The 24,597-nt window shown below is 39.7% G+C and overlaps 1 protein-coding gene across 1 annotated transcript in view; it reads left to right on the top strand.

The window, feature by feature from the left end:
- b4galt5 (UDP-Gal:betaGlcNAc beta 1,4- galactosyltransferase, polypeptide 5) overlaps positions 1–24,597 on the top strand; it is a 130,669-nt gene that overhangs the window by 66,836 nt on the left and 39,236 nt on the right. The window contains exon 3 of the mRNA XM_028811690.2: positions 11,915–12,028. Within this exon, the coding sequence (XP_028667523.2) occupies positions 11,915–12,028 (114 nt within the window). The remainder of the gene's footprint in view (positions 1–11,914; positions 12,029–24,597) is intronic.

The raw sequence follows: 24,597 nt of genomic DNA, 5'->3' as shown, positions 1-24,597 counted from the left end.
TTTTATGCAGCCCAACCTGAACATCCTTGGAATGTAGGAGGACACAAAAAACTAGGAGCACACTCACAGTCATTCAGACACTGCAAGAATGTGTTCAACCCACCCAGCTATTGACTGGTCCAGGATATGAAGCTAGGACTCTAAAGCAGTGATTCAGCAATGGCAACCTCTATGATATGCTGTCTCATTGAGTATTTAATGGTTTGTTTTATCATACAATGATTGCTTCCATAGACTTGCATAGTAACTAAACAGTAAATATAATTTCAGGTTATTCTTAGCTCTCTTTTATTAAACAGATGATTTTAAGGTAAAGCTGTCTTCAAGCCCGGCCACAATTAGCAGATTTGAAAATAGTTGGACAGCGAATGTAGATCTGCTGAGGAATAAAAGAAATCTGAATCACAGATAATTATAGTTTTGAGAAAAAATACACTGTACACAATGAGGTCTACCACAACAGTGCTAATACTGCCCAGTCTGTGATCCCTGAATTTAAACATTTCCTTAATGGGTTTTTTAAGGGCTGATCCATCTAGAAGGGATGAGTTGACATACTTTCTATGCAGCATGACATTATTACTTTTGCTTCAGTAGTCAACAGTGCAGTTAATTTAAATTATACTTGTGACGGTGCCTTTTTCACTTCTTCCATGTTTATACCTTGAGGTTCTAATCTAGCCATTTTACTGTAATTAAAGCAGCTCTGCGTATGTAGGTTACATACTAATTCAAGATTATTGTTTGCAATTCAAATTGTATTAAATTCAGACTTCCTGTAGCCATTTTGAAATGTTTTTTTGAAAATTTTATAAACAGATTATTGTAAAAAAAGTAAGCTTTCCATTTAGATTTTGTCATAGAGGCTGGTGGGAGGTTTCAGTTTGACAGTATTTTTCTCTAAAGACTAAAATGATGACCTTAATTACTGAACTAATTGCCACATGCTTACAGTGTGTAGGCCACTGGGCCTAATTAGAACCATGTGAATCTCTGGTGGGTTTTCTGTCCTTTGACAGAACATTGGGGAAAAGGTGCAAGAGGTTGAGAAAGACACAAACACAGTGGCTGTCTAGGCTCCGGTATCCTTTTTCCGTCATAATTCTTTCATGACTCAAGTAAAGCTAGGTTACCTCCATTTTGTATCTACTTCACAAATCCATACAACTGCTAAATAAAGCATTGTTGAGTTTATATTAGTCACTGGTGGCATTGATCTTACCTTTGTAATGCACAAGGTGTCAACAGCTATGCTCCACGATCTCAAGCTGTATCAAGATGGGTTGAAGGTGCTTGAGGTAAGAACACATCCCTTTGATCTACTGAGTTTAGGAGATGAACAGGGCCACAATAAATAAATAAATGTATTATTATTTTTAATTTATTATAGATTATTTTAATTTATTATATTATATATATATATATATATATATATATATATATATATATATATATATATATATATATATAATATTCTCTTCCATATATATATATATATATATATATATATATATATATATCATTTGAGAATATAAGGCATAAGAATGCACATCCTGCTTGTGTACTTCCCAGTAGGAATAAAGCTTCCTGTCACAGTATGCAAACCGGTATCTATGGAAACGTTTGCAGTAAAATATGCAAATTGCAATTTGAGAAGATTTCTTCCTTTGTTCCCTAATGTTTTCTAGTGATTTCCCCTTTGTTATAGCAGTAGTTCCCTATACCCAGAGCAGCCTTTCAGTAGGCAGAAAGAAAAAAACAAAAACGCATGATGGACACTTCATATTTTGAGGACCACAATTTAATTAGTAAACTTCAGGTTGCTCACTTGAATACGATCCATGGGTAAGTGTAGTACTTTGTGCAGTGTATTGTAACACCTGTCTGTGTTCACCTTAGCCAACAATTGCTATGAAAGCTTATAGGTAGGTGTTTGTTAATTTAGGCATTGACTTCCTAGGCTGTCCCTGAAAGTGTGAAACGCTCCGAGTTTAATTATCAGCCAAGGCTTTGGAGCATTGAATTACATATGGCCCAGGAGACTCTGCTGCAATGGGATCATATCCTCTCGAGTTTTTCTCACACTGTGTTATTTGTTGTGATCGCAATGACATCATAGATTTGGAGCTGAGGAGTTACTGTAACAGTGCCTTGACCATATATGAGGATCACTAAGGTGCCAGTGATGGTCATGCTCAGTTTATGTAAAAAGAACAATGCATCTACAATTTGATCTTCCCAAAATCTATAAAAATGTAAAATAAATTGTATGATGATTTGAATTGAATGATGACATTAGTGTTTTACTGAAGGGCTTGAAACAGCTGCACTATAATTTCCCACTATTCCAGGGACACAAGACCATGTATTTTTTTTTTTTTTTTTTTAATCTGAATCCATTCCTTTTTCAAACACTACAAGTTAAATGTTTTTGGATGCTCGTTTTTCATCCTACAAATGAAAAGAGTTCTCCTCTTTTTGCATATCTGCCCTAGGTTAAGTTTGTGAAGGGAGACAGAGCCTTTAATAATATTATCGAATTTGAGACATGTTGCCAGTCCACTGCAGTGCTCACTGACTCGCATCTGATCAATTTAGAATCTCCAACATCCCTCACAAGCTGTTTTTTGCAGTAACTAGAGGAAGTTCCACACACACATCCATATTACTAACCGAGAATGCTAAACCGGATGATGGACGCAGGCACATCCGGCAATGGGCCGTAGCTGCAAAAAGACGTACTGCGCAGGCGCAAAAAGAGTCCGTGAGAGTCGGCTGAGGAGCCGAGAAAGGTGGACAAAAGAGGGCGAGAGAGGCGGACAAGACCACAGAAAAAAGGAGTGAGCACAGGAAAAATGGAGAAATGAGGCGCAAAGAGCACCGAAAAAAGGAAAAGGCACATAAAAAAGTATTCAAACGCAAGCAAAGCACGAAACACATTGCACACGAAACTAGACCCAAAAAAAAAAAAAAAAGAGGCTCGCGCACAACAGCAAGGCACCCCCCCACCCCCCCCCCCCTACAGGCACCGGACGGGACACACACCAAGAGGGGGATTCAACAAGCCCATGGAACACAAAAAAAAGAACACAAAACCACCCCACAGACCCTACAAGCAAGGGACGGGACACACACAAAGAGGGGGATTCAACAAGACACAGGAACACAAAAAGAAACAAGACACTCGCACGACAACAATCCTCACCCCCCTACACACATCCATAAGAAGTGACACCCAAAGCCACATATTCTAAAGTGAACATCAACACCTTCACACTAGACAGCATAGGTGTCAGCATTGGTGGATCTCCTTACAATAAAGCACTATTAACCGTTCAACTGCAGAAAAGGAAACATATTAACAGTGACTGCGATCCTCCTTATTACTTATCCATATTTCGCATGCTGAGAAAGAAACAAGTCATGAATACACGGTCACGGGTACAAAACGAAAAGGAAATGATAATAGGAACAAACACACGAAAGAAACAACAAAATAGACGGCTATGCAGCATAGGTGGATCTCATTACAATAAGGCACTATTAACCGTTCAACCGCAGAAAAGGCTCCATATTAACAGTGAGTGCAATACTCCTTATTACTTATCCATATTTCTAAATGAAAAAATGTCTCGACTCCAAAAACGCAAAGCTCAACTAAAGCTTCTAACTAACGATGTACCTAAAAGTAAAAACTTTATGAACTGCATTAGATCCTACAATAGTTCATTTGCTTTTGCATATACCGGAGTAAATATCAGGCCACCAAAAGGCAATGGCCCATACTGCTTTCCCATATGTGCACAGATACTGCATCGCATTGGAACAGTGCACCCTGAAACAAATCAACAACGCAAATATGCACAAATCTACATCCTAGATCCACATGACGCAAACTATCAATCAAAGTGCTGCATCGCAACAGGCACGGATTCAAAACGAAACACCTCCCGTCTCAGACATACGTTAATGGCAGCGAAGGCAACAACGGGCTTCTCACACAGCACAGGCAAATCGATAACAGCTCCAAAACAACACGTCCCAAATACTACACATGCAACAACGCGCCTCTCAAACGGCACAAGGAAAACATACACCAGGAAAATTCATTCGGATTAATGAATGTCATTTGCAATCATTGTCATTCACTTCACTTCCCTGAAGAAACAACTGGCAATACAAGTTATACATTTACACGTTGTTGTCAAAAGGGTCAAATTAGACTGGCTCCTTTACATTCATATCCTGAATATCTACAGAAGCTTATAACTGACGATGTACCTGAAAGTGAAATCTTTATCAACTACATTAGATCCTACAAATCGGTATCCACTATGAACATTAACGGTGGCACTGCACGTGACATCCGTCTTGAAAAAATGTTGTTTATTGATGAATGTTCAATGGCATGAAGTCACTTACTCAACACCATTCATAAACTTCTACAAACGTTTATGAATAATAATATTCGGTTTGGAGGAAAGGTACTTTTATGAGGAGGAGATTTTAGACAGTGATTAGCTATTCTTCCAGATACCATGCACTCAGCTATTGTTCAGTGCACCTTAAAATACGCAGACAATTGGCATTGCTTTCAAAAGATACAGTTAGTAAAAAAGATACGATGTCCAGAACCAGATCATAACAATTGCTTATTACAACTGAGAGATGGTACACTCACCAATACAGATGGACTTCAGCCACATATTATTACAATTCCTCAATCCTTTATCTGCGACGACTTAGTTACAGAGACATTTGGAACAGCAATCTCATTAGACCAAATGCCCCTTTTAACACAACGCACTATATTATGTCCAAAAAATATTAATGTGGAAAACATTAATACCCAAGTCATTCCATTACTTCCTGGAGAGACACAACTCTTTCTAAGCTCTGACAAAGTTGACTCTGATCACAACAATAACCATCTTAAATGACCTTACAAGTTCTGAGCTGGAATTACCTTTTACACTTAAACAGCGTGTACAAAGAAATTTTCCAATAAACCTTTACACTGTGCCACACACTTTATTGTTTGCTTTCTATTTGCATCATCTACACCGTCACACTATTCTATATCTCATTCATACATCACGCTCTTTGTCATTCCCAACACCAGGGGTTGACGAGCGAAGCGAGCAGGGGGCGGAGCCCCCTAGTAAATGTATAAGCTCCACAGTGTCCGCACTGGGTGCTAAACCCATTTTGTTAAAGCTATGAAGAAACACTGCTAACAACTATGTCAGTTCCATGTTGATTGTATAATTTAAATTCTGTGGTCTGCCTGTTTTGTGATCTGGAATGTGGGAACATGAGGATTAGCGCCGTCATCTGTCTACTAGAAAATTTAAACACTTGTTTGCTGAAAAGGTTGTAGTTTAACTTCAACCTACTTAAGTTTCATTTGTCTTGGTTAAGGAAAGAATTTTGAAATGGCGTATATGATTTCATAAGAACAGCCCTCCTAGAAGTAAAGCTTACAGCCTCATGCTGATTAGTCCAGCTATGGTGTATGGAGTTGAATAAATGAGTGGTTTAGTCATTCAAGCTAATGTGAAGGAGCGGTCATGTAGCCTGAGAAACCATAATCACTATCCTTCAGCATGAGGTGACGACATCATTGTAATGCTCAGTAGACTTACTCCTTAAACTCTGATACCATAGGAAACTAGAAAAAATGTTTACTTATTTACTACTTCCCAAATATTTTTCAGTTGCCTTATTTCAGTTAATGTCATTTTCTTAATATAGTATGGATATGGGCCACAAGGCAAACTGGTTTTATTATTATGTCACAGGATGCTAATGTCAGTTTTTTATAGGTTAGTTATTAAAAATGTTTGCCCTCTCTGTCACCTTCTTGTGTGGTATGTCAATATCTCTTCTGAGGATAGGAAGCAGCTAGGGAGACAGAAAGAGAGAGTGGTGTGCACTGCTCATGAAATCTTGGTCACCACCTCTCTCTTACAGATATATACTCCATATTTGCAGGCTGAAGTCTGAAGCCTTTAAGATCATTTTTGACACTTCACGGCTTATCCACTCTTGTTACCTCCTCTTTAGTCTCCATGAGAGTTTAGGTTTATTTGCTAACCTTCAATCCGTGAGGTGGATGAACTAGATTTTAAGACTTTTCTATTCTCCTCTGATAAAAATGCCTACGTGTCTTTGTTAAATGAGTTGTTTGGGATAAGAAATGTATATTGCAAAAACATGGTGAGAACACTAGAAGGGAGACTAAAAGAATGGACGTTCAAGGGATACATACAAATGCTTCTTTGGATTTGCCAGATGTACAGAATGGGTCAAGTAGAAAATAGCTCAATTGGAGGAGCTTAAATGTGAAAAGGATTCAGTGGAAGATAATTTGAAGAAGACGCCAGCGTAGAGGAGATACTAGAAAAAGAGTGTGCTAAGAGAATATCTGAGATGGAGCTACAAGAGATTGATGAGTGGGTAGGGAGACCAAAAATAGATTGAAAGATGTGGTTGAGAAGAATATGCAGGAGATTGTGTGTATAAGGAGATGGTGGACATAGAAGGTGATAGAAAGGAGAGATACACTTCCACCATGGCAATCCCAGATAAGGAGTATTTGTGTGAGAGTCCCCATATTAAATTCCATGCAAATGATGTTATGACACAAAAGAAATTAAGGGCTGGTATCTCATCAAGGAATCATTTTGGCATTCCTCCTATTACTGCAAGCTCCCAGCCTCGACAATAAATGTTTATTCCATGTAAATTTGAAAATAAAATCAAATGTGACCAGAATGTAGTAATAATAGTACATTCTGTTTATGTTGCGCCCTTTGAGCCTCCCTCCTCTTCCCCTTCCCATGCTGAAGGCGTTTGACTCTCCCCATATTTAAAATAAGCGCAAGATCTGCTGGAAATTTACAAAATTATATGCAAGATGCAACTGCATTTGAAAAAGTAGAATTCTTAAAGCTCAAAACCCAAGTGTTGGGTTAAATGGAAAATTTTCAATAGTCTTTCTTTCGAGTCTTTAACATATAAGCCACATGTAATTTCTGATTGGTTGTTTGGCTGCTGTTGGTATTGGCTTCAAAAACTTTCAATTATAACATATCAAAGCTAAATAACTGGAAACTTCTGAAAGCCTGATTAATTCTTAAAATTAGCGAGTGCGGATTGCCCATAAGATTTCCTAAGTATGGGTCCATTATAATACTCAATTTTTACTACTGACACACCAAGTATACAGACACACATACAAGTTTTCTAAAAATGCTCAAAACATGTCTAATAGTTGTCAAAATATTTTTTCTGTTGAAAATTTAATTCCAGTTCTTTTTGAAAACAATATTTTTTAAAATAAATATGAATAAAGTGAAAATTTTTCAAGGATTTTTTTTCTTTCCTTCATTTAATAACATTCTTAAACACACAAAATTCAGTTCCTCATCAGTAGTGGTGCATGGAATTATGTATATATGGTTTTATGATTTACATTACCTGTTTAAGACCCAAAAAAGACTTTAATCACTATGTGATTTTTTTTTTTTTTTTTTTGTAAAATATACCATTACTGCAAACCATTTTCCTTCTTATGCAATCGGCGAGCAGCAGAGAATAGTAATAGTGGAGTGCTGTAATTTACAAAATGTTCCAATTATAGTGCAGCCAATGCCAGAATGGTCAATTACGTGCACAGGTGGGAAAATGCTGTGATAACTGAATTTATGGCTGGAAACTAGACAGGCAGAAGCTTATCCTGGCAGCACTGGACACAAACCACTAAGCAACCCAGTCCATCACAGGGTCCTCAACCACACACACACAGAAGCTAATTTAAAATTGCCATTTAGCTCTATGCCTGACGAGGCCATGGAGGGCAATTTAGCCTGGACTTTGGGATACACCCTGCTCTTTACGAAGGATGGCCAGGGATCTTTTTATGACCACAAAGAGTCAAGTTTTACATCTAGTTACAGACTTTCGCAGGTCCGTGATTCAGGAACTCCATTGAACAGCCAGTCACATTGCACATTTATGTCATATGGTTTACACAACAGAAATATCTAGGAAGCCCGCAGCACTGTCACTGCACAAGTGTCTCTACCGAAGAGACATTTGTACCACAAGACACACCCAGTTGACCATCTTTATTACTCATGAGTCAGATAACCCCCCTCCACCCCCGAAGTTAACCATAGTGTAAAGATGTTTTATGACAACAAATAATAAAAATAATAATAATAAAAATTCTTTACATTTATATAGCGCTTTTCTTACTACTCAAGGCATTTTTACTGAGTAGGGAGCCACTTCAACTACCAGTACTGTGCAGCATCCACCTGAATGATGCAACAGCAGCCTGTTTTGCACTCGCCACACATCATCTATTAGGTGTAAAGTAGTGAGAGAGAGAGAGAGAGAGAGAATTAGAGACGGGATGATTAGGGGGCCAGAATTACTAGGCCATGGATGGCAATTTATCCTGGATATTGGGATATACCCTGCTCTTTTTTCAAGGTTGCCCAGGGATCTTTTTATGACCACAGAGAGTCAGGACTTCAGTTTTACTCATCTGAAGGACGGTGCCTTTCTTACTGGACTGAAGCATTGTGATGCACATTCAAACCACGGGGTAAGCACCCCCTACTGGTCTCACCAACACCTCTTGCAGCAGCAACCCAAGCTTTTCCTAGACGGTCTCCCATCTACTGGCTGAGCCCAGACTTTGTTAGCTTCAGGTGGATGACGTGTTCTGAAGTGCATGTGCTAAGGCTGTTGACCATTTTTAGTGATGGAAGTGGTGTTAATGTCCCAGCTAAGAGTGTTTGTGATAGTGGTGACAAAAATTTGAAGGATTCCACCATATTTACTGCAGAATCATTAAATTCTTTTGGGAGAGACTGTAACCTCTGTTTGTGAAAGTCATTGACCATTTCCACTGTCTTGGTAGTAGTGAAGACCAGGTTATTGGTAGCACACCAAGACGCAGGGTGAGACACCTCCTTTCTGTAAGAGGTTTTGTTACCATTAGTAATTAGTCCAATAATGGTGGTGTCATCAGTGAACTTAAAAGATTAGTGGACCTACAGACATTGGTGTACAGGAAATAAAGTAGGGGGAAAGTACACAGCCTTGAGGGGCACTTGTGCTAATATGGAGACAGTCTGAGAGGTGGAATCCCACACAAGAATTCAGAAGAGAATTATTGAATTGTCTAGGTGAATAGTAGGGCTGGGTATCAACACTAATGTCCTGATTCGAATCCAATTCACAATGCCCCGATGCAATTCAATATTTATTTTATCTTGACTGAAAATTACTTAACCATTCACAGAGAACTTTAATATAATGTGACAAATTTCAGTAGTACTTTATTTTGAAGGGTGTCTGCATAGTGACTTCGTAACATATGCATTAGCATGGAATGACAGTTAAGAAGAAATACTTGATTAGTAATGAACAGTTAAAATCAGTATTTAGAAGACATGGAACAAAATACTGTATAACAAAATATCATTACTTTTTTTTTCAAATTTCTGCACTCTTTCAAAATTCTACATAATTTAAGTAACATATGTATTGCCAAATCAGAGTCCACACATTATCAGGGAGCTCCTTGTTTTAATACAATGCATTGGCATCTACTTTATCCATCCATCCATTATCCAACCCACTTAATCCTAACACACGGTCACGGGGGTCTGCTGGAGCCAATCCCAGCCACCTCAGGGCGCAAGGCAGGAAACAATCCCATGCCGGGCACAGGGCCCTCAGGCCACCCTCATCATATCTGTTTCTGATTGTTTGGTCAGAGACATTCAGACCAGTGGCCTGCTGGAGGTCATTTTGTAGGGCTCTGGCAGTGCTGATCCTTTTCCTCCTTGCGCAAAGGAGCAGATACCGGTCCTGCTGATGGGTTCAGGACCTTCTACGGCCCTGTCCAGCTCTCCTAGAGTAGCTTTGTCTCTTGGAATCTCCTCCATGCCCAAGAGACTGTGCTGGGAGACACAGCAAACCTTCTGGCAATGAAATGTATTGATGTGCCATCCTGGAGAAGTTGGACTACCTGCGCAATCTCTGTAGGGTCCAGGTATCGCCTCATGCTACCAGTAGTGACACTGACTGTAGCCAAATGCAAAACTAGTGAAAAAAACAGTCAGAAAAGATGAGGAGGGAAAAATGTCAGTGGCCTCCACCTATTAAACCATTCCTGTTTTGGGGGTCATCTCATTGTTGCCCCTTTAATGTACCTTTTGTTGATTTCATTAACATCAAAGCAGCTGAAACTGATTAACAACCCCCTCTGCAACTTAACTGACCAGATAACGGACCAGATCAATATCCCAGATGTTTTATTGACTTCATGCTATACTCTGATTAAAAAGTGTTTCTTTAATTTTTTGAGCAGTATATATATGTATGAGCTCTGGAGGTCTGCAGCTAGACTCTGTTGGTATACATTCCTATTGGAATGTGACAGTAAACTCAGAATACCATGAGGAAAATGTACACAGATACAGAGAGCGGAGGATATGTAAAAATCACAGATAGTAACAGGGGCGCTGATTTCCGAGGTTTGATCCCCACAGGAGTAAGTAAAGGTGCATATACCCAATGAGTACCAATTAGGGAGAAACACATATCGTGTACTCTTTGTATTATTTGACAGGTACTATATAACATGCCTATGATCTGCTTATGGTAGCTGAGAGGACGTGGTGGATGTTTGCCGACCGGTCGACCAACCATAAGTGTTACCTTGTAGGTGACCACCCAAATAATCCGAATATGATTAAAGTATAATATGGAGAGGGACCTTACACAGTTTAAGAATGTTAAATACCATTAGAGCATTCCTCACATCATGTGCCATGAAGTCTAAACTTTCATATTATTAGAGAAGTATGGTGTTTATATACAGTACATCCCATTGTTACTTAGTTATAGGTATATGCAACTCATTGCATTCCACCTTAACATAGTCCAAATAAATATTTAGCTGGTATCTAATTTTCCAAATAGGGTACAAATGTCTCTGTGGCCCTGTAATGAAGAAAGTGCATTCAGAAAAACATGAATGACATTGTGTGGGGGCATTACAGATCTGAATTTCAACTCGTTTATGCAGAATGCTTGGTTCATTTTGAATTTCTGTTCTAATTGTAATGTATTTAAAGGCAATGATTACTATGACGTGAAAGTTCCTATGTGGAATTAAGGGTACGGAAGACAGGATAGGACCTTGTAGGCCAAGGTGAGCTTTGCCCATTTTGCAAGGTTTTATTAGGACATAGGACCTGTTAAGTCAACAGATTTAACAGAGTTATGCAGCTGCACCTCCCCACCTGCATTCCTCAATGAACACTAAAGTGAATGGGTGAACCGTAGCACCACCAACACTTTGGTCAGCTCTGTACTTTATCTGATAAAAACAGTGTAAATCAATGTTCAGTTGATGCCTCTTTAGAGACTCCTTCCAACAAAAAGGCACCCAAATGGACATTATTTTAGACTTGTGACCACAAACTGAACCCAGGCTGGGTTTAATGGACAAAATATGTAAGTATGCACTGGATATGTAACTGAACTGGACTTTGGATATTACACTATCCTTCAGAACTATCTGTCTCCCAGTTTATTTTCCTGAAAGAATTATGTCTCTGTCTGCTTTCCTTGGTGTATCTGGAAATTCACCAGATTGAGCAGAAGGAAACTGCAAAAGGATAAGGTGGCCTAAATAGAATGAAAATAACGATCCTCTGCCCCCAGTCACATTACAATTAAGTTGTTTTAACATATCACTTACACTGACTTAGAAAATTCAATATGCTTTCACATATTAATCTTTCATGTTTGTATGTTGTTGATGGTACTATAAAGAATTTTTTTACATTTCTAAGTGTCTGCTTTGAATGCTTCTCTCTTCCAGATTATCCGTTTGACTTTAATGTTAGCGAGCCTTTTGTCCAATCCACAACATATCTACCTGATGGATTCACATACTTGCCAAATCAGACCTGCCCTGAGAGACTTCCTTCAATGAGTAAGTACCATAAGATGTTATTTTGCCTTTTTCTTTTAACTTGACCCACTGAGCAGTCAATCTCCATCTAGGGTCATCTCCTGAAATGTCCTACCAAGTGGGATGGTTTTCAGCTCCCTTGTGGACATCCATTTAAGAAAACGGTTATGTTATGGAAACGTATTGCTTGGCTTGCACATAAACCAACCTCCCCTACTTTTCCCCTTTTTAAAATGACACTGCAGGTTTCACCTGTATGGCTGACTTGATATACTGCTAAACCGCTGGATATGTGATTTATTGCTGTTATTGACTATCACAGGTATTTAGTATACATATAATAGGTTATCTTTTTGAGAGAGAGAAAAGGTTATTGTAAAATATTGTATCTATCCAAAACTTACACTATATGACATAGGTTTGTTAATAATTAAATAAGTGCAGTGGGGGACAGATGCTGCGAAAAGGTGATCATCCTTATGGGGTCCTGTATCTGCAATTGTCCCAGATTTGCAGAAGTATTTGGTATCCTACAACTCCACCAACCATACTAACAAGACAGACAGAAATGAATAGGGACTGGTGCAACTGTAACAGTATGTTGTAGTCCCACATGCATTTATTTTTGAGTTGTACTTTTATAAAAGAATGAGTCTCAACACACTGGAAAGGTTTGGGGCAGCCACCCATATATTGTCCCAGGCTAAAAAAGGGCTTTAAAATAACCACTGATGAGCATAGGTTGAGTTCCAGACTGAACTGATCTGGTGGAGGAGAAGATGGCAGTTTTAAAGGGTGAGGCCAAAAGTGATGTCATCTGAGGCCAGAAACCAGAAATTCTGTCGTTCTTGGTGCCGGAACCTGAAGTGACATTGTTATTGGCACCAGAACCGGAAGTGACGTCTTTCTTGGTACCGTAACCAGAAGTGACGTTGTTGTTGTTAAATCAGGCAGGTTTTCCCGTATTTGGCCTGCAGAAATAACAGAATAAGGTTTAACGCATCCCACCACCCCCTGGCCTGGCGGATAATTACCTCCACTTGGTCCAGTCAGCTTCCTCCTAATCGCACGTGTGTGACACTTTGAAAGGTGTTTCTTAATTATTTATATTTAAAGTACTCATTCCTTAGTCTATAAAAGACATGCCAAAGAAGCTTCTTGTTGTATCTTATATTTCAGCAAGCTTATGTTTACTATTATGTATTACACCTTTTTTTTACTATATTAATTTTTAATCCATTTATTTCTGTGAGAGAATAATTTAGTTGTAACAGTAGTTAAGTATTTGGTTTTCAGTCCACATTGAAATATATAAGCACAAGTAAGCCCGCGATTCGCTAGCGAATCGGAAATCCAAGAATGGCAATCAGTTTCTGTTCCGTCCGATATGTGGATGGATGACATATCATGGAGGGCGGGTGCGTCTGGGGAAATGTCATTTAATCCAATAAGCATATCTGTACTAAAGCGATTTCGTTTTGTGGAGACGTGAGTCTGTTGCCTTCGCTGACACCGACTGCTTGAACAGGTTGTGTTGTTTGGGGGCCAACTACTGACTCTGGGAAGCCACTGCATCTGACTGTGGGGCGAGCGCCACAGCGCAATATGCGCCTCGGTGGGAAGCCGCTGCGTGAAGACATATCATGGAGGGTATATGCGGTGGTGTGGGCGGTCGCGTCTGGGCGGCTGTACAACCTGGCGTGCATGCTTTACCTCAGGTGTAGTTCACAGGTCGTAGTCTCGTTTCTGTGTTTTCTTTGGTTTGAGCCATGACTCCTTTCGCAAGCGCGTTGTAGGCACGCGCGTTGTCACAGCATGGACCTTTGGGGTTTCCGTACATCCAGTGAGCCCTGCGCCCATCCGGTAGTGATGGGCCGCTCGATACTCAGGTTTCGACACTGTGTCGAGCTTTCGAAGCACTGGAGATCGAAGTGCCGCTTCGAGGCTTGCTTCAAATGCGCCCGTCACGTGATTTTGAGTCACGCTTGCGTAATGACGTCATTGATATCTGCGCAGTCAGCAGTCGATTTGGTCATTCACTAGTCTGTTAAAGCGCTTTGGCTCAAAGCGTAAAAGCAGTTGTTCTTGCTACAACTATAAGGTTCGCTAACCCGAGATGAAATCCTAATTTAGGCTCGCATATGTTGAAATAAGAATTTTGTGTAAAACAGTTAAGTAGTACTTGTCTGAAAGTTAACAAATATATTTTGGAGACATTATGAACGATTTACATGGGGCACCTTTTTGCTTGGTGTGGAATCGTGTCCACCTAGAATCTGTAACAAATTAATGAGCATATTTTGCGTAAGGTAGCACGTATTATAACAATCCAGAATCTACTCTACGCCATGTCGATCATATCAGAGAGGCTAAGAAACGCTTCACTAAAGCCGACGTGGTCATTACACCAGTATATGCGCAAGACACTCTCATTAAACGTTTTTACTATTCAGTGATTCCCAGATCTGTAGCTGATTTGTATTACTGATTTCCAAAAAGAAATGTGAGTAAAAGCGTGTGCTGCATAACTAATCACAACTGTCTTCTGCAATTTTAGGAAAGCTTCGGGAGTTCTGCGTTAATGAAACAAAAACGTTGTAAAGAAACTTTGCGAATTCATCCAGAGGTGAACATAAAGATCACTCAAGTACTGACAAGAAGGAGCAGCTGGATAAGCACATCTGGAGCCAAACTTTCAAAATAACACCTGACTTTGTCAGCAACATCCTTTCCTTCTGAATGCATCTTATCAAAGGCTGCGCCGGGGGGTAAATAAGTAATCTTCCGAACTGCAGCTCAACGGAGTAAATCATTGATGTAAATAAAATTATTGAAAGACTAAGCTTTTGTCGTTTCTGTATTCTTAAGCCATCTTCCAGTCCCACAATCCCCCGCAGTCACTGTCACATTTAACGTTCCCTGCTCCTCACCTGTCGTGTCACCCAAAGTATCAACAGTGTCATTCAAGGCTTTACCGTCCTTCCTTTCATAGACACACATTCCCTCTACATACGTGTCCAATAATAATAGTAAACTGGCAGGAACGAGAAAAAGCACAAGATGGGAATATTCATGACAAGAGCCTCGGCATCAGGGTGAGGATGTGCCTTGTCACCCATTACGTGAGCTCGTCTGCCACCCTTCAGTTGCACTGGCACACCTTACACTCTGGGGCAATTGCAATGGAGAATACCGACAATGTACACCTTCAGAAGTGGAATAAATCGACTCTATAAGTAGAACATTTCAGATAAACTATGAATTTTGTTAATCATAAACAATGCAACATAACTATTATATGTGTTGTTACTTTTTATTTATTCTCACCAAACGTTACATATCTACATGGGAAATGAACATGGGTAATATGTTTATAACCATTCTCACTAAAATACACTGTCAAAATATATTAATGAGCAAACTTAGACACATTGGCCTTTAGGAAATATAAAAAAGCGTATGCGCTGCCATTTAGGACAGAATGCATTGTTAACTTGACGCACTCTCTACTGATGCGATGTCACAAAAAAAAGAAACAGCACAGTCCGTGCAAACTCTTCGCCTCCTTGGTTTTTGACCTTATGATTGTCAACATCAAATCAATAAAGTCATTTTAAGAAGATGAAAAGTCTGCTATAGTCAGTTCAATGAACGCTCCTTTTAAAAAATTGCTTATACCGAATATAAATCAGAATCTCAATGATGCGGGACTCGCGAGTAGTAACGAATAATATATGACACTGAAAAATTGTAATTCCTAATAACGGGAACAAGTAAAAACTACGATTTTCTAAAACGGACACTGTAAATGTAGGCATTTCAATAAATAATTTAGGAGACTTTTGTGTGCATTTCACTACCAATTTAAGAACTACGTAGGCTACCTGTTGTACTATAAACGCTACCTCAAGCAGCACTTAACAGTAAATAGTCTAACAGGACAATGACGGACTGAAACGAAGATGCTGCGCCGCTACAATAAAGGTTCACACTGTCATTCTGCATGTTTAGAAGGCGCTGATTGGCTGAAACTGTTTATAGCGAATTGTCTTAAATTGATAGTGCCGTATAGCGATCAGAAACGAAAAGACACATTTAGGCATGCTGGACAGTAGTTTGTTTTTCTACAATACAAATTCAGTACGACACCAGGGTCTCCAAACACACAAATATGAAGCTTATTACGTTTTACAGTGAAACTCTTTACATACACAATATAATTAGGGACGTGTGCCCCCTGCCCGTCTACGGCGGCCCAATCTTCATTCGACAGCTCGATTCGCTCACTATCCGTCCAAGCTTAAAATATTGTTAAATGGAGGAATTGAAAAAAACCTTTAACAAGTGGAGGATCGAAGACGCGAACCGCTGGTGTTTTTACCGAGAGACAGTTGCGATACCATTGAGCCACCTAATCAAGATAATCAACGAGCTTCGCACAACTGAACTACTACTACTGTTCTTACTGCGGCGGATGTGGAAATATGTTGTTTGACATATGCACGTTAAATTGGTTTACTTGATTCGAGAGTATCATTGTTGTATTCTCCTAATGAAGACAAAAAAATTATATTTATAGATGTATACTATATGACGTACGGTTTTGAACAAAATTAAGCGTTCCATAAAAAGGTTGCACGATTTACCTAATCTTTTTATATATATAAAGTTCATATATGACAATATATCTTTGACACTATGTATCAGACAAAGGAAATCACAGCAAACCACAAGAACAATAATTACTTCTCAGCAACTACCTGAATTGTAGTTTAACTATATTAAGTGAAGTGTGTAATGTCAATACGAATTACAAAATATAACTAGAGAGTTAAGTGTCAGATAGACTCTCAAAATATATACAGGTCAATGCCTTTGAGTGTGCTGAGGCTTCACAAAGATTCAGTAACCATGTCTGCTCGAGACTTCGAAGCCCTATCATGATCCAATCTCTGTACTACGCATGTCTGAGGCTTCAAATCCCCGTTTGAAGCCCATCATGACGCAATCTCAGTAGTACTACGCATGTCTGAGGCTTCAAATCCCCGTTCGAAGCCCGTCATGACGCAATCTCAGTAGTACTACGCATGTCTGAGGCTTCAAATCTGCTCGAGGCTTCGAAGCCTCAGTTACCCCAGTGCGCATGTCTGAGGCTTCGAATCTGCTCGACGCTTCGAAGCCTCAGTTAACCCAGTGCGCATGTCCGAGGCTTCGAATCTGCTCGACGCTTCGAAGCCTCAGTTAACCCAGTGCGCATGTCCGAGGCTTCGAATCTGCTCGACGCTTCGAAGCCTCAGTTAACCCAGTGCGCATGTCTGAGACTTCGGCGCCACGTCATGAGCTCAGTACTACGCATGTCTGAGGCTTCAAATCCCCGTTTGAAGCCTGTCATGACGCAATCTCAGTAGTACTACGCATGTCTGAGGCTTCAAATCCCCGTTCGAAGCCCGTCATGACGCAATCTCAGTAGTACTACGCATGTCTGAGGCTTCAAATCTGTTCGAGGCTTCGAAGCCTCAGTTAACCTAGTGCGCATGTCAGAGGCTTCGGTGTCCCGTCACGATCTCAGTACTCAGCATGTCTGAGGCTTCGGCACCCCATCAGGATGCAATCTCAGTACTACGCATGTCTGCTCATTGCTTCGAACCGCAATGCATGGAGGCGGGACATTTCCATTCCTCATGTCAACTTACTGCTTTGACCCGAGAGTTAGGAAGTTATATTAATTACATTACACTGCATATTCCACCACCAGGTTACAAAATTTCAACAGAGTTGTGATTGGTGAAACAAATCTTTCTGGATTATCAACACAACTGAAATTATTGTGCAGTACATTACTTAGTGTCAAAATATAAAATGACAAATTTTGCATATTAAAATGCTGACTATTAGAATGCATAAGAACAGCTGTACTAATATGGTTCAAAACACTTCCTTCACCATAATACTCTGGCTGTTCTCATAAATATTCCAGTCTCTGTGTTGCACTGCCTAACTTCTATAGTGAACAGTGTTATGCGTGTATTCACTGAATATAGAAATCAACATATATATGATTGTACCGCTACTTCGCGGTTCACTTTTCGCGGATTCACGACTCCGCGGGTTTTTAAATACAAGTGATTGCCCGCCTATCGCAGAAGTTATGTTCCAGACCCATCAGCAACAGGAGAAAATCCGCGATATAGAAAGACCATATAAATAAACATTTTTATAGTTTAAGCCTTAAAATACCCATCCCACATGCTTTAAACACATGTAAACTTATAAAACACACTTTGTTAACACATATGATATGTGAATGTCGGGCTAAGGATATGAGTAACATCTCACTATTATAAAACATTTTAACTTCACGCAAGACAAGACAGTGAGACAGGAAAATTGGTGATGTACAAGCTTTTAAATTATTGACACGCAGAGCGACAAGCAGCACAAAGCCAGCACAAAGTCCACTTCTCCTTAGCGTTCATTCTGCTCCCCACCCCCTTGACAATGCGAAGTGGCAGGAGCGTACTGCGCTTCCGGGGAGGGGGGTTTGAGCGAAGGTGCGTTCAGCTCTCTCACACACACACACTCCTCCTCCTTCCAAACGAGCAGAGCGACAAGCAGGCATTTTGGCAGAAGCAGCACAAAGTCCATTTCTGCTCAGCGTGAGTTCAGCTGCCCCCCTTCACAAAGCGAGTGCAGACACATTGACATCTGATCGCTGTGTGCAGTGTTGGTCTGCGGTGTTTAAGAATGTAGAAAGTGTTTAAGAGCATAGGAAGTGTTTATAAGAGCGTGGGAAAGGTTAACAAGAGAGTGAGAAAGGTTTGTAAGAGTATGGGAAGGGTTTAATAAAGCCTTAGAAATATGTATAAATAATAAAATAAATATAGGTCGCTACTTCGCGGATTTTCACCTATCGCAGGGGGGCTCTGGAACGTAACCCCCGCGATAGGTGAGGGATTACTGTATATATATATATATATATATATATATATATTTGCAGCTGGAGATCCACAAAGGGAGAAAAAATGTATCATGTATCATAAAGTAGTTTTTATTAATGAGCTTTCAACCCCTGCCAGGGGTCTTCATCAGAGGATAATGCTTAGACTTGCAAGAATCAAAGGCAATATATAGCAAAACATTATGTGGATGGGGGGGGGGGGCTAAATCAGTGTGATGGGGGGGGGGGTATTGGGTGTACAGTTTATTTATTATGAACATGTTTTTCGTCTGTGTCCTCACAGGTGGCGCAATGGTAGTGCTTCTGCTTTGCATTAAGGAGACTGTGGAAGATTGTGGGTTCGCTTCCCGGTTCCTCCCTGTGTGGATAGCGCTTTGAGTACTGAGAAAAGCACTATATAAATGTAATGAATTATTATTAAGTTTACATGTGCTGGATTTACGTCCAAGTGTCTGTTGATGGCGTCATCATTTGATAGCCAAGATTCGGCCAGCTCTCTGCCACTTTTAGTACTGGCCTTAAATTTGACTTGTCCCAGTTAAATGTATGTCCTGTTGATTTAGCATGCGTGTAGATCAATGAAAGTGAGTCCTTTCTTCTGATGGCGTTGCGATGTTCCTGTATACGTGTTGCGATTCTTTTTGAAGCTAGTCCTATGTATACTGCTGAGCAAGAACTGCGTGGAATACTATAAACTGCGTTTCGTGTTTCTGCTATCGATTTCTTGTTTTTAGCATTAAAGAGGACCGTGCGCAGATTGTTCGTGGGTTTGTGCACTATTCTGACACCTGACTTGGCCAGGATGCCCGCTGTACCTTCTGACACATTGTGGTGATAAGGGAGTGAGTGCCAGGTGGGGTGGGGGTTCTGATTCAGTTCAATTGTTTGCTGAGTTTTTTGGCGTCTTCTGTGTAAGCTCCGATTAATGAATGTTTTTGAGTATCCGTTTGAAGTTATTCATTCATTTTTGTTTCCTTCGTATTACAGTGGGTGTGGACTCTTCTGAATAGAGTTTTAACACAGCTCCGTTTATGAGATACCGGGTGGTTGCTGGTGAAGTGTAATATCTTGTTTGATATTCTATATGTTCTATTTACTGTGTTATATGTTGTTTTTATACTGTTTGCTACGATATCACTGTTTCTGTCCCTTCTCATAAATATTCCTTTTCTTCCTCAGGTTCATTATTACTGCTATAATTACTGCATTAATGTTCAATATGTCTGTCAGTCAGTCAGTCATTGTCCAACCTGCTATATCTAAACACAGGGTCACGGGGCTCTGCTGGAGCCAATCCCAGCCAGCACAGAGCGCAAGGCAGGAACAAATCCCGGGCAGCATGCCAGCCCACCGCAGGACGCACACATACACCAAGCACACACTAGGGACATGTTAGGATCTCCAATGCACCTAACCTGCATGTCTTTGGACTGTGGGAAGAAACCGGAGCACCCGAAGGAAACCCACGCAAACACGAGGAAAACATGCAAACACCACGCAGGGAGGAGCCGGGAAATTAACCCGGGTCTCCTTATTGTGAGGCAGCAGTGTGATAAAGATGTATCTAATGAAAATATGTGTCTTGTTTCATGTGTATGATGAAATGGTAGATCTAGCTAACGTAGAGGGTTTCATTAGTTGTATTAGCTATATTATGTTACAATAGGTAAACTGCAGGTCTTGTACTTTGAACGTTAGGTGATATACGTGTATCAAGTCTTATTTGCGCATGCTTCGAGATAAATGATTAGTATGGGCTGCTCTTACGGTAAACAAGAATAAATGTTTCTGGCAAAGACAGATTTTTTTTTGAAATTACTATAAATATGGATAGCTGCCTGCTCTTTGTTTCCAGTGCATTAGTAGATCTTCATTCCGGCGTCTGTATCAATCGATGAAGAGTCTACAGCGTCGTCATTAACAAGGCTAACATGGGGTGAAGTAATTGACAGTGCTGATAAAAGTAAACACACGACATATCTCAGTGACATTTGGCTTTACCTCCCCTTCATCATCTCACGTGCACTTTTAAACAAGCTTCAAGGTGTCGTTTTGAAACATTTGTGCGTCAAAAGCTCAGCGTCTCATTTCCAATGCACGTGATGATGTGGATGTGTAGCGCCAGTTCGTATCAGTATAGTTATTGCAAAATTTAGTGACAGTTAGTGATGGACCAATCGCATTTCCACGAGGTGTAGTCTAGTTTGGTTGAAGAGTTTAATTCAAATACTGATATATGCTGGTTTTACATTGGAATTAGAATATGAATGTACATTATGCAGATTAAATTCCCGATTAGAAGTCTAACACCAACCAGGTTTTCAAGGAGCATTGCCGCATAATCGGAACTATCAATCAAACGCATCAGGCAACGGCAATCTGCAATCCCCAGACAGATGCTGACCAGGTTTGTTATTGAACACGAGACCTGGCGCTGTGCGACTGGCGTAATTGTTCAAGCCACCGTTACGCATACATTTACTTCTAAACAACGGTAATCCGTGCTAGCGCCTAACATAACTAGTCAACGTTGATCCGATTACTGCAGAATAATTACTTGCTAAGCGTATGTCGATTTACAATGCTTGACATTATTGCCAATTATAATTTTTGACTTCAAAGGTGTATATCACAACTTCATAGAGATTCGGTATTCGTCCACAATGCTCTAAGGGTTTACTGTTAAAATGTGCTGTTAATACAAATGGCCAGGAGGTGTCCCAAGAGAGGTGAGTGTCAAATGCTTCGAAGCTTCGATACGATTTCCAACACAATTGCTTCAAACGTGTTGATGCTTCATGAGGCTTCACTCCGCCCATCACTACCATCCGGTTTACAACCTTCGGTTAGTAATATGGATAATATGGATTTGTTTGAAAATGTCATGAAGGAAGCTACTGAAATGGTTAAACAAGTGTACTAGGGGGAAAGTTGTTTTAATATCCAAAGTGAATTAAGAGATTAGCAAATGTCCTGTAAACAAGAAGACTGGACATTTGTTACATACACAGAATTTTTAAGAGTGGTGGCTCAATCCAAAGGATATGAGAAGAACAAGAATATAATAACATAGACTTATTTTTTTAGACTTTTATTTTTAATAAGTCATTTGGGTGTAGCTCAGCGAACCAACCAGAGTATAAAATAGACTGATACTCTTAATATTCTGATCATTCTGTAACAGACTGCTGTGATGGATGCTCGCTCCTCAGCATGGTGTGCTGCAGGTGGTGATAAATTATTGCGATGCACAAGCTTTTCTCTGCCTGATTATTGACTTGAAAATGTTTTTATCAAACTTGTCCTGGTAGAGGATACACTTCTTTCTTTAATTAAGATGTTAATTTCTACCAGATTTTCCATACCCAATTCAGGATCATGGAGCCTATCCTGGCAACCCTGAGTATGTCTCTGTTTATCAAAGGTCTCACTCACTTATAAACCCAAAATGGGTTCATGTAGACAATTGGGATGTGGGAGGTAAACAGGAGTGACCATATAGTAACCACATAAAAGCCCCACACAAATATGGGGAGGACATGCTGTTTTATTCCTTGAAACAATAAGAGATGAAGGGAATTGAGGATGTACATCCATGTAAGGATTTACTGTATACAGAACCATTTGATGTAATGCCTTAGAAGTGCAGAGGTTTTTGTTAGTTGACTATGAAAGATGAATGCAATATTGATAAAACAGAGAAGCTTCTGTAGTTAAAGTATGCAAGCCAGAAAACTGAACTAAGTGATTTTTGTACTTTGGGTAGCCTGCCACTGCCTTTAAAAAAATTAATATTCAACCCATTATCGGCGTATCAAAAACATACTGTGCAGACTATGGAGAACTAGTTGACATTATCTTCATTATTTAAACAAAACAAAGGAAAAAATATTATTCATTTTATAGTGCAAGGTGACCTGTGTTCTTGTCTAGTTTACCTGTTTTGTCCGATGGTCACTTTAAGTATCTCTAAAACTCATAGCTTGGATTCCTTTTGTTTTAACGTTTAACCAAACCACCCACCAATCTAACTGTATCACACACACTTAGTCTAGATCTGAACTGTCAGAATTGAAAGGAGAGAAATGTAACCTAAACAGCATGCTCTAAAGATTAAAAAGGAAAGTGGCAATAAGAATCACAGGACAATCGTGCACAGATTAGCTACACTGTGATTTTCCATTTAACAATGTTAGGGTGAGAAGACCCATTATAATTCTCCACTGTCAGTTCAGGAAGAGTAAGGTTGAGTAGAGATTCTTTCCGGAGTGGAAAAGAAAGAGGACCAGCTGATTTCCAGCAAGCAGTTAGAACCGACTTGGCAGTAGTTATGCCCAGAGAAAATAACCTCCTCTGGGGTGGACAGAGAGAAATAGACAGCATGCCATGATTTTCAGTGAAACTAGAACAAATGCAGAGAGACCACCAAAACTTGTGACACACTGTTGCCCATAGATATTTCGCATTTTAGAACATTAGAAAATCAGAACAATCTAGACAAGATCGGGCCATTCAGCCCAACAATGCTTGCCAGTCCTATCCACTTAACTCTTCTAAAATAACATCAAGTCTAGCTTTGAAAGTCCTTAAAGTTCTACTGTCCAACTACAATACTTGTTAGCTTGTTCCATGTATCTGTGGTTTTCTGTGTGAAGACAAATTTATAATGTTTGTTCAAAATTTACCCTTAACAAGTTTCCATTTGTGTCCCTAAGTTCTTGATGAACTCATTTTACAATAACAGTCTCGAACCACTGTACTAATTTCTTTCATAATTTTCAACACATCTATCATGTTGCCTGTAAATCATCTTTTGTTTAAATTGAAATGGCTCAGCTCCTTTAATCTTTCCTCATAATTCATCCCCTGTAGTCCTGAAATCAGCCCAGTCAGTCTTCCCTGAACTTTTCTAACTCTTCTATGCCTGTTTTGTAGCCTGGAGACCCAAACTTTACACAGTACTCCAGATGAGGCCTCACCAGTGCGTTATACTATCTGAAAGTTGATAATATCAAGTAAAAAATCAGAAATTCTTCTCATAAGGTGTACTTTCGATTTTCAGACCTCTCATTGTGTAGTCAAGCTTAACATTTTAACTTCCTACATGTAATGCTTTAAATTTCATCTGCCACAAATCTGCCCAAACCTGTATGCTGTCCAAATCCTTCTGTAATGATTCTGTAGATTTCAGATTATCTGCCAATTATATTCCTATCCAACTCATTTATGTATATTAAAAATAGCAGCGGCTCTAGCACTGACCCCTGTGGAACACCACTCTTCATGGCTTGCAATTCTGATAAGGTGCTTCGCACCATAACCATCTGCTTCCTATGCATGAGCCAGTTCTGCATCCATCTACATGCAACACCCTGAACTCCTACTTCTTTTAGTTTGATGCCCAACCACTCATGTGGAACTTTTTCAAATACTTTCTGAAAGTCAAAATAAATAATATCATTTGCTCCTATTTGATCATATCCTTTTGTTGCTTCCATAGAATTCCAGCATGTTAGAAAAACATGACCTCTCTTGTCTGAACACATTGCTGAATTCTCAGTAAATCTCCTTCCTGTCCTTGCCATGTTGTGCTCAATATTTCCCTCTAAAAGTCCTTCCGTTTATTTATCTA

The sequence above is a fragment of the Erpetoichthys calabaricus genome, chromosome 10, assembly GCF_900747795.2.
Source record: "Erpetoichthys calabaricus chromosome 10, fErpCal1.3, whole genome shotgun sequence".
Classification (NCBI taxonomy): domain Eukaryota; kingdom Metazoa; phylum Chordata; class Cladistia; order Polypteriformes; family Polypteridae; genus Erpetoichthys; species Erpetoichthys calabaricus.
The sequence above is the reverse complement of the archived record's forward strand: the minus strand, read 5'-3'. Positions and strand labels throughout refer to the sequence as shown.